Raw genomic sequence first — 9,893 nt, 5'->3', positions numbered from 1 at the left:
TGTTATTTAAAAATTAGATTTGCCTTTAATTTTTCCTTTTGTTTGTTTGTATAGCAAAAAGAAGACCCAGAGAGTGTCGCTCCTCTTTGAAGACGATGGTGATAGTGGAGGCTTTCTGTTTGGCCCTTCTTCCACATCCGTTTCTCCGACAACAGTGGTATTCTTAGCCTCTTAGACCCAGCAAATACCCTTGGGGTTATGTTAAATGAACGATGCTGCTTTCTGAATCAGTTCTTAAAACTTGACTTCGTAGGCTGAGTTTTACAGAAAATATCGTTTGCCTAGTTGAGAAAGGGATCGGGTAGTAATGTTTTATAGATGAAGCAAAGCCTACAGGAAGGATTATACAGCCATTTCATGGTGTGGTGCTGTAGGTTTGGAGCACAAAGGTCAGAAAGTCAAACCCACCAGCTGCTCCCTGGACACCCTGATACAGAATCACTCACTATGAGTCAGAACCTAGTCAGTGGCTCTTAACAACAGCAACATAAGGATCAGAAACTAGAGTCTTGAGTTTTCAAGGCGATCACTGTCTCAGGTCTCAGAGGGGATTTTTTAGCATGTCCATTCCACTGATGCTGCACTAGACCTGTTAAGGCACAAGTGATCCCTTTTAACAGGGGTGATGCTGCACAAGGACAGGTTGCCTTTTATTTATACGCCTTCAATGGCTCCACAGTCTACGTCCCCTTCTAATGATTAAGTCTGAATGACATAATGCCACAAATCACAAATTAAAAAATGCAGTTACCCTACTTATGACAACAAGAATGATTACTGTTTTATTGATTCTGACTCATGGCAAAGCCCTGTGTGTCAGAGCAGGACCATGGGCTTCAAGGACTGACTTTTCCCAGGTGGAATGACAGGGCTTTCTTCCTTGCTAGCCTCCAATATTTTGTTTAGCAGCTGAATGCATTTAGTGCATCACCCATCCTTGTTCTTGTTGTTAAGTGCCATTGAGTCAGTTCCAATGCATAGTGACCCTGTGTAAATAGGGTTTTGGAGATGTGGCTGATGGGTTTGAGCTGCCAACCTTGTGGTTCAAGCTAGCTTTGCAGTCCAGTGCATTAACCCCCAGCTCTACACCAGGACACCATCCTTGATGTTAGTTATATCAAAAATGCACGGTAAGGAGCGAGAGTAAGGTGGCAGTATAGTATTTGTCCAGGAACCGAGGCATACTGGACATTTGGCCCATCACTTATCCCTCCCCAGTGTATTCCCTGTGTAGGTTGATGTGAGTTTATGCACAAGGAGCAAAGTGAGATGAAATAATATTCTGTCACCAACTGACAGTTGCCAGCAGCCATAAAGAGAAATTGAGAACTTCATAGGCTAAACCCTGTGGAGACCTCCTTTACCTGAGCTGGGCTAGCCCTAAAGGCCAAGATCAAGCAGATTCCAAAGCCTGCCGAGACTGCTTTCAACTCCAACCTTAAACCACTTCAATGTAATTAAATGTGTTAGAAGCAGAAAGATGTGCCACATAGGAATAGAGGTATAAGCTTCCAGTCTTCCTTCCATTTGGGATCAGCCAGGAGTCCAGAAGGGCAGAAGAGGGACCTTGCCCCTCCTACCCTGGTGACCCTGAGGAAGTCTCTGACACCCCACCATCTTGGGGATGCAGTAAAGGGGAATTTGGGAGCAGAGCAACAGAGAACTTCCTTCTTTTTAGAGGCTGGTGGTGGTTACCTTTGGGGGTGGTGCTTCTGTGTTGTAGAGTCACTTCTGACACATAGCGACCCTCTGTGGGGTTTCCGAGGCTGTAAATCTTTACAGGAGTAAAAAGCCTCATTTTACTCCCGAGGAATGGCTGGTAGTTTCGGACTGCTGACCTTGAGGTTAGCAGCCCAACTCGTAACCAGAGGTCCTTTAATATGCTACCAGAGGTCCTTTAATACCTCCTGAACATTAAAGTTTATTTTTAATTATATAGTTATAAATTAACGGTTTTTTTTTCAATTTTTTATTGTGAATTATGAACATGTTCTTTTAAAAGATGTTTTAAAAATGTATTAAAGGTAAAAGTCCCCATTGTATACTCTTTCCAAGAGACAGTCATTGGTAATAATGTGTTACTTGTCATTTCAGACCTCTTTCTAGAGATTCACATATGTTTGTACTGGTTTTTTGTTTTGGTTATGTTTTTTTTTAATTTAAATGAGATTATCATACATTTTTTTTGTTCAGCAGCACATTTTTTGTTTCTAACAGCTCTAGTTCTTTTTTACTGCTGTGTATTCTGTAGTAGACAGTAGTGGGACACATGAACTGTGGTTCTCCCTTGCTGCTGTAACAGAAACACCACAAGGGAATGCCTTTAACAAACAGATCTCTTCTCTCTCAGTTCTGGAGGCAGGCTCTCGGGAGAAGCTTTTGTTGTTGTTGGCTCCTTTCAGCTTTGCCGGCCCAGCGTTGCTTGGAGAGCTCTGTGTGTCTTGCCAGCAGTCTCCCCTCGGTCTAGTTTCTCTGTGCAGGGACCCCAGGTCCAAAGGATGTGTTCTACTCTGGGCTTTTTTCTGGGTGGTATTAAGTCCCTCTGATCTTTGCTCACTTCTCTTCTCCTTTTATTTCTTGTGAGCAAAAGGTGTTACAGGCCGTCCCCATAGGAAGCTCCCTTTACATCCATCAGGGCTGTGTGTTGCATTCTACCCTTGATCTTCTCACTGACTTTTCACATCATGGGGGATGTATGCACAGCTTTTGCTTATATTAAGTGTTGTTGAGTTGTTTCTTGACTCATGGTGGCCCTGTATAGGGTTTCTGAAGAGCGACTGGTGGGTTAGAACCAACAACCTAGTGGTTAGCAGTCCCTTGCTTATCTTACAGCACCACACCAGGACTCCGTGCATAACTGCACATTGCATTATTAAATATCTATCAACCCACTGAGAATCATGGCTCAGCCAAGTTGATACATACTTGGTGGTGGTGGTGGGGTACACAATTCAATCCATAACTTTAATTCACTGATAATCAGTTAGCCTGTCCTGCTAGTTTTATGCCAGAGATGTTTCTTCCCAAGACTGCTTCCTTGTCATCTTTAGCCTTGACTAAAGATCAATTCGTATCTAGCCTCTCTGTGTATGTACCTTCTTTTCAATCTAGTGCCCTTGTTGTTGTCATGTTGTTGTTTTTGTTAAGTGCCGTAGAGACAGTTCTGACTCATAGCGACTCTATATAGGATTTCCAAGGAGCAGCTGGTGAGTTTGAACCACTAAATTTGTGGTTCAAATCAACCTTGAGATCCAGTGCTTTCTCCTATAGCGCCACACCAGGACTCCATAATTCTCTTAAAAACACATCTAAAAAAACCCCCAACTAACCAAAAAAACCCCAACATGTTAGTCATTTCATAATCTAATTAAAATGCCACAATTGAGCCCACAATGGTGACTGTAGTCTTCTTCAAACACATCCCAGCCTTTTCAGCCTCCACCACTCTATGCTCTTGTTACTTAGGTAGCTCATCCTGCTCCAGGGTATATCTGAAGAAAGCTGTTGCTTCTTTTTCCTGGAAAAGTCCTTGTGTTTTTAGAGTTAATATAAATGTCGATCTGACTTATGAAATCTCCCCAGACCCAGCACATGCCTATTGAGAATTAATAACACTTTCCTCACCTTATTTTCATACACTTGAACTAGAACTTTTCAGCAGTGTGACGCATGTGGCCTTCCTTGGGCTCTGGGCTTACTGCTTCTCCTTTTGAGTGCTCAATCCTTTCCTGGCATCATCTAGGCCTGCTCCATGGTTTAGAAGAGTCAGATTTTATTTTGTTTCCTTTATAAACTGTTAATAGTAACTTCATAAATAAGAAATAATTTAGTAAATTTTGAAGGCTTTAGAAATATAAAACTTTTATCAGCCTATGGTAATTATGATGGAGCTGGTAGTGCTCCATCATAATGGAGCTAGGTTATGGTTTGGGCTGTTAACCCTGCGGTCAGCTGTTGAAATCTACAAACATCTCTGTGGGAGAAAGAGGTTTCCTGCTCCCCTAAATATTTTCAGCCTAAGAAATCCTATGCTGGGTCGCTATGAGTCAGAACCAACTCTGCGGTCGGAACACTCCTTATTCACATGGTAATTGTGATGGTTAAACAAAAAGGCCAAGATATACATCTAAGTATCTGAATAGACTACGCACATGATTTTCACCATTTGTGAACTATAATCACCTTTAGAGAACAGTAGAAAAAAAGAGTTTTTGTGTAGTGACCTTAGGCTAATTTAAAGTAAGTTAAAACATGACTATGGTAAGTTATTAAGAAATTAAATTTTATGGTAAAGAGAGGAGTTGGATTTTCTTTAGGAAGATATAAAACTATAGTAGTTTGGGTGGTTTTCTTCTAGGTTTAAGAACCACTCTTATATGAAGGGACACTACAGCTCCCTGTATATAAGTGTCTTTTTTACTCCAATCAACTTGGACTTAACCTAGATCATTTTTAGTGAATCTAGCACATTGCACAGTTTTATTTTCCTTTTAAACCTTTCAGCGTTCCAAGATATTTTTTTCTGAAATTCATGTCTTCTTTTACATCAAGTTCAAATAATTTCACATTTTAAGGACTTCTCCCTAACATTACTTATATTTTCCCTTACCTCCCACTCTTGTTAACTTCATTCCTCACTTTTTTCCTCTACCATAACTAGTATTGCCCTTAAGGTTTCCTAAGTCTTCTGTCCCAGCTTGGTTTGGTGGTGGTTGAGTGCCTTGGAATCATCTCCGACTCTTATCGACACGTAGGTTTGCAGATGTGGTAAATCTTTACATGAGCAGAAAGCCTCATCTTTTGTCCACAGAGCGGCTGGTAGATTTGAAATGTTGACCTTAAAGTTAGCAGCCCAATTTGTAACCCACTATGCTGCCAGGGCTCGTTCAACTTGGTTTAGATGTTATTTAAACGTTTTCTTCCTCATACCATTCATTTCTGTTAGTATGGTAGTTTTTTTCTCAAAAGTGTTTGATAAATCACTTTGCCTGGGGATGCTGATAATTGTAGGTAAATCAAATACCTAATTTGGATAATCTCTGTCTCCTAGATAAGGAATGGCTGAGAGATGGGCTTGAGTGCTTGCAAACTTGTATTATGCAACTACTAAACAATGAAACTGGCCATGGAAATATACAGTTTGGTTCCATCAAGCCAACGGATGTAACAGAACTGTGATAGCTATTTCAGTTAGTAAAGTAAGGGCTTGTTGTTGTTGTTGTTAAGTGCCGTCGAGTCGGTTCCGACCCATAGCGACCCTGTACAGGGTTTCCGAGGGTGTAAATCTTTACGGGAGTAGAAAGCCTCATCTTTCTCCCGCGGAGCAGCTGGTAGTTTCGAACCGCTGACCTTAAGGTGTGAAATATAAATAATATGCTTATTAATGAAGCAACTGATAATTACTGAAGGGGCCAGGAAAAGCTTCATGGGTCACAACATTTCAATTGGACCTTGAAAATTGAGGAAAATGTGCTCTATAAGACAGTGAGGGGAGCAAGCTTGAGAGTGTGAAAGTGCATAGTTGGTGTAAGGAATGGCAAGAAATTAGGGTGGAATAGTGCAGATGATTATATATGATGGATATCATTTCTGACTTCAGATGGATCTTGTTTGAAATCAGAGAGAATACCAGAAAGCTCTTTACTTGTGCTTTATTCATTAACGTCATTTGACTGTGGAAGATAACAGTTTGAATAACATTGTGAAGAATGGGCATTCCAGAACACTTAATTGTGCTCATGAACCTGTACATAGACCAAGAGGAAGTAGTTAGAACAGACCAAGGGGCTACCAAATTATTTAAAACCAGGAAAGGGGTGCGCCAGGGTTGTAGCTTTTCACTTTTATACTTACTCAATCTGTATGTTGAGTAAATAATCCGAGAAGCTAGATTATAAGAAGAACATGTCATCAGGATTGGAAGAAGACTCATTAAGAACCTGTGATATGCAGATGAAACAACCTTGTTTCTGAAAGGGAAGAGGACTTGAAACACTAACTGATGAAGATCAAAGACCACAACTTTCAATGTGGATTGTTTCTCAATGTAAACAAAATAAAAATCCTCATACTAGAAAATGGAGAAAAGATTCAAGTTTTCAAAGATTTCCATTTGCTTGGATTCACAGTGAATAATCATAGAAGCAGTAGTTAGGAAATTAAATGATGTATTCCATTAGGTAAATCTGCTGTAAAAGGCCTCTTTAAAGTATTCAAAAGCAAAGATGTCAATTTTAGTACTAAAATGCACCTTACCCAAGCCATGGTATTTTTAATTAGCCTCATGTAAATGTGAAAGTCAGACAGTGATTAAGGAAGACTGCCTTTGAATTATGATGTTACCCAAGAATATTGAAAGTACCATGGGCTGCTAGGAAAAGAAATAAATCTGTATTAAAAGAAGTTCAGACCGAATGCATTTTAGAAGTAAGAATGGTGATACTTCATCTCTCGTATTTCAGAAGTATTTTCAGAAGGGACCAGTACCTAGACAAGAACATCATGCTTGACAAAGTGAATGAAAAACAAGGTCAATGAAAGACAAGGACGATCCCTAATGAGATGGCAGCAATAATGATCAAACAAAACAGATTGTGAGGATGGCACAGGACTGGGCAGTGTTTTGTTCTATTATGTGTTGGGTTGCTGTGAGTCAAAATCTACTCAATGGCACCTAGCGGCAACAACAGTAACAGTGCAGATGAAGGTAAGGATGTGGTGAGTATCTGTTGACTGTCATGCATAATAGTTGCTTAATCCAAACAGTCAGAGTTAGGACTAGGATAAAATAATCCAAAAGTGAATAGGACTAAAAATACTTCCTGATGAAGATCAAAGACTTCAGCCTTCTGTACAGATTGCTCCTCAATGTAAACAAAAATCCTCACAATTGAGCCAGTTAATACATCATAATAAAGCAGAAAAGGTTGAAGTTGTGAAAGACTTCTTTTGCTTGGACCTATAATCAACACTCAAGAAAACAGCAGTGAAAACAACATCAACAACCTGAGAATGCCTGGGTTCTACACCGATACTTGTCCCTGGAAGCTGTGCATCAACTCTACACATGGCATTATTCCTAACTATTTCTCTTTTATCCTTGTGGATAAAATGTGAACTACCTGAGCGATGACTGCTAATCTGCATAAAAAGAAATCCCTCTTCATATTTTTAGAAATGTTGGAATTTGACAGACCTCCTTGTCTTAAAACTGTAAAACATTTCAACTTCCTCTTCCGAGTTAGAATGTTCCTTGTTCCTACAGAGCCTTATCATTTTTGAATAAAGTATTATGGAAATGGAAAAAACAAAACAGGAGATCACATGACATATTGCACTGGGTAAATCTGTAACACAAGACATGTTAAAAGTGTTCTAGAGCAAAGATTCAAATCAGTTTGAGGACTAAGCTGTGCCTGACCCAAGCCATGGTATTTTCTATTGCCTCATATGAATGTGAGAGTTGGACAATGAATTAGGAAGACTGTAGAAAAATTGATGTATTTGAGTTAAGGTATTGGAGAAAAATATTGAAAGTACCACGCACTTCCAGAAGAACAAACAAATCTATGTAGAAAGAAGTACAGCCAGAATGCACCTCAGAAGCCAGGATGATGAGACATCATCTTTCATACTTCGGACATTTTAGCAGAAGGGACCAGTCCCTGGAGAAGGACATCACGCTTGGTAAAATGCAGGGTCAGTGAAGAAGAGGAGGATCCCAACAAGATGGACTGCCACAGTAGCAGGCAGCAGTGGGCTTCGGTGTAGTGACAACAACGTGAGGAGGGTGCAGGCTCAGGGGGTGTTTCATGCTGTGACTCAGAGCCCACTTAATGGCACCTAACAACAGCAACAAGAAGTGGATGGATATTTATTTTAGCAAGGTAGCTCTAGCTAAGTGTGAGGGGGATATTTAAAATGTCAGAGGGATGAGACAGAGGAATGACAAGTAACTATATGGCAGAAAAAGGGCTTAAGCTAGGACAGTATAGGGCTTGGCAGAGACTAGGAGATTTGCAGAGGATGTTGACAGAAACGATGACTTGCCATCTCTATAGGACCAAGGTTTTATTTGTTGATTTATCTGGGATTATTTGAGTTTTTTTGCGTGTGCCAGCTTCACTGTCCTTGTCCCACTCTCCCGCCACCATATTAGCCAATATACTAAATAAAAGTGTGGTTTTTTTTCTTGCTATTTCAGTCAGATATAATTTTTTATTTTTCATGACATTGATTAATCTTCTTTTGGTAGAAAAAAGAGACAGTTGCTCAGGCACCACCTTCTTTGTTCCGTGATAGTGAAGAGGAGAAGGAGGCATCATTTGCATCGAAGTCTATGGACAAGAATATTGCCAGTGACCTGGGATTATCAGATGCCGAGAGAGCTGTTGAGGACTCAGAAAAGGTGGACACTTTTTTCTTCTTATATATGCTAATATCTGTGTCTCATGTCTTGTTTTAAAAGAAGCAGACATAAACACTAAGATTTTCTACTACATGAAAATAACAGGGTTTGTCTGTAGAAAAATTTTAATACACTGAAAACTGTGAAAAAGACAATTTTTGCTCTCCCCTGTTCCGGGGAGCCTTTACCACCTGCACCTGCTCTTTAGTCTGTGGGAGTGCATGCACATAGTGATGTATGTTCTTCCTTCTGCATGTTGTCATCGTGTCTTGTGGGTGTCTGTTTTGTCTTTCTCTTTCCACATCTTAGTTTTTTGTTTTGGATCTCTCTCTTCATATGTTTGCCATTTCTGAGTTGTTCTTTTTTCTGTAGCTATTGCATTACCCTTGGTTCTTTCCAGTCTCCTGAACTGCTGACCACCTGTCAGAGCTTCAAGTCCACCAGCAGCTCCGCCTGAGAAAGATGCAGCTTTTTGCTCTTGCCTCAGCAATCATATAGAGTAGCTATGAGTTGGAACCGACTAAGTGAAACTTAACAACAATAAAACCTATCCTTGAGTGAAAATGAATAATCCAGTTTTAAGAGGATTTTCACTGATCCTTCCTTTATATTTTCTGTGTGTATAAATACACACATGTTGTTGTTATGAAGTGCCTTGAGTCAGTTCTGACTCATAGTGACCTTGTATAGGGGTTCCAAGAAGCAGCTTGGAAGTGTCAACCTTGTGGTTCAAACTGACCTTGCAGTTCAGTGCTTTGTCCCACAGCGCCACACCAGGACTCCTAAATATACACATACTAAGTATTGAGGAGTCCTGATGTGGCACTGTGGGATAAGCTCTGTACCATAGGTCAGTTTGAATCACAAGGTCGGCAGTTCAAACCTATCAGTCGCTTATTGGAAACCCTATACAGGGTCACTGTGCGTTGAAACTGACTCCATGGCACTTAACAACAATAACATATATAAATACACACATAGTAAACATACAATACTGTGGCACTGGAGCATAAGCACTGAACTTCTCACCACAAGATCAATGGTTCAAACCCACCAGCTGCTCATTAGAAACCCTATACCGGGTTGTTGTCAGTTGGAACAAACTCAGTGTGACTTAACAACAACAGGACAGTTAAAAATGGTCTAGTAGAACTGTCAATGTCAAGTAGTAGTACAAGTGTTAAAACCTTTTTAACTTTGGGGGGGGGGGATTATGTGAATCTAGATAGTCCACATTCTGATGTCTGTGAGGCAGTACAAACGCCTCTCTGTTTTTATCTGTTGTAAATATCAGCCTGCGATATGCATTAACATTAACAACCTGTGATGTGCAGATGATACAACCTTTCTTGCTGAAAGTAAAGAGGACTTAAAATATTTACTGATAAAGATCAAAGAGCACAGCCTTCGGTATGGATTGCATCTCAATGTAAAGAAAACAAAAATCCTCACCACTGGACATTATTATCAATGGAGAAAAGATTGA

General features: G+C 40.1%; 1 protein-coding gene across 1 annotated transcript in view; it reads left to right on the top strand.

Annotated features, from left to right (window-relative positions):
- Window positions 1–9,893, top strand: part of FAM21A (family with sequence similarity 21, member A) — a 122,557-nt gene that overhangs the window by 85,558 nt on the left and 27,106 nt on the right. The window contains exons 18-19 of the mRNA XM_006874613.1: window positions 55–157; window positions 8,255–8,407. Coding sequence (XP_006874675.1) covers window positions 55–157; window positions 8,255–8,407 — 256 coding nt within the window. The remainder of the gene's footprint in view (window positions 1–54; window positions 158–8,254; window positions 8,408–9,893) is intronic.

The sequence above is a fragment of the Chrysochloris asiatica genome, unplaced genomic scaffold, assembly GCF_000296735.1.
Source record: "Chrysochloris asiatica unplaced genomic scaffold, ChrAsi1.0 scaffold00289, whole genome shotgun sequence".
Classification (NCBI taxonomy): domain Eukaryota; kingdom Metazoa; phylum Chordata; class Mammalia; order Afrosoricida; family Chrysochloridae; genus Chrysochloris; species Chrysochloris asiatica.
Note: the sequence above shows the minus strand (reverse complement) of the source record. Positions and strands in the feature narration are given on the sequence as shown.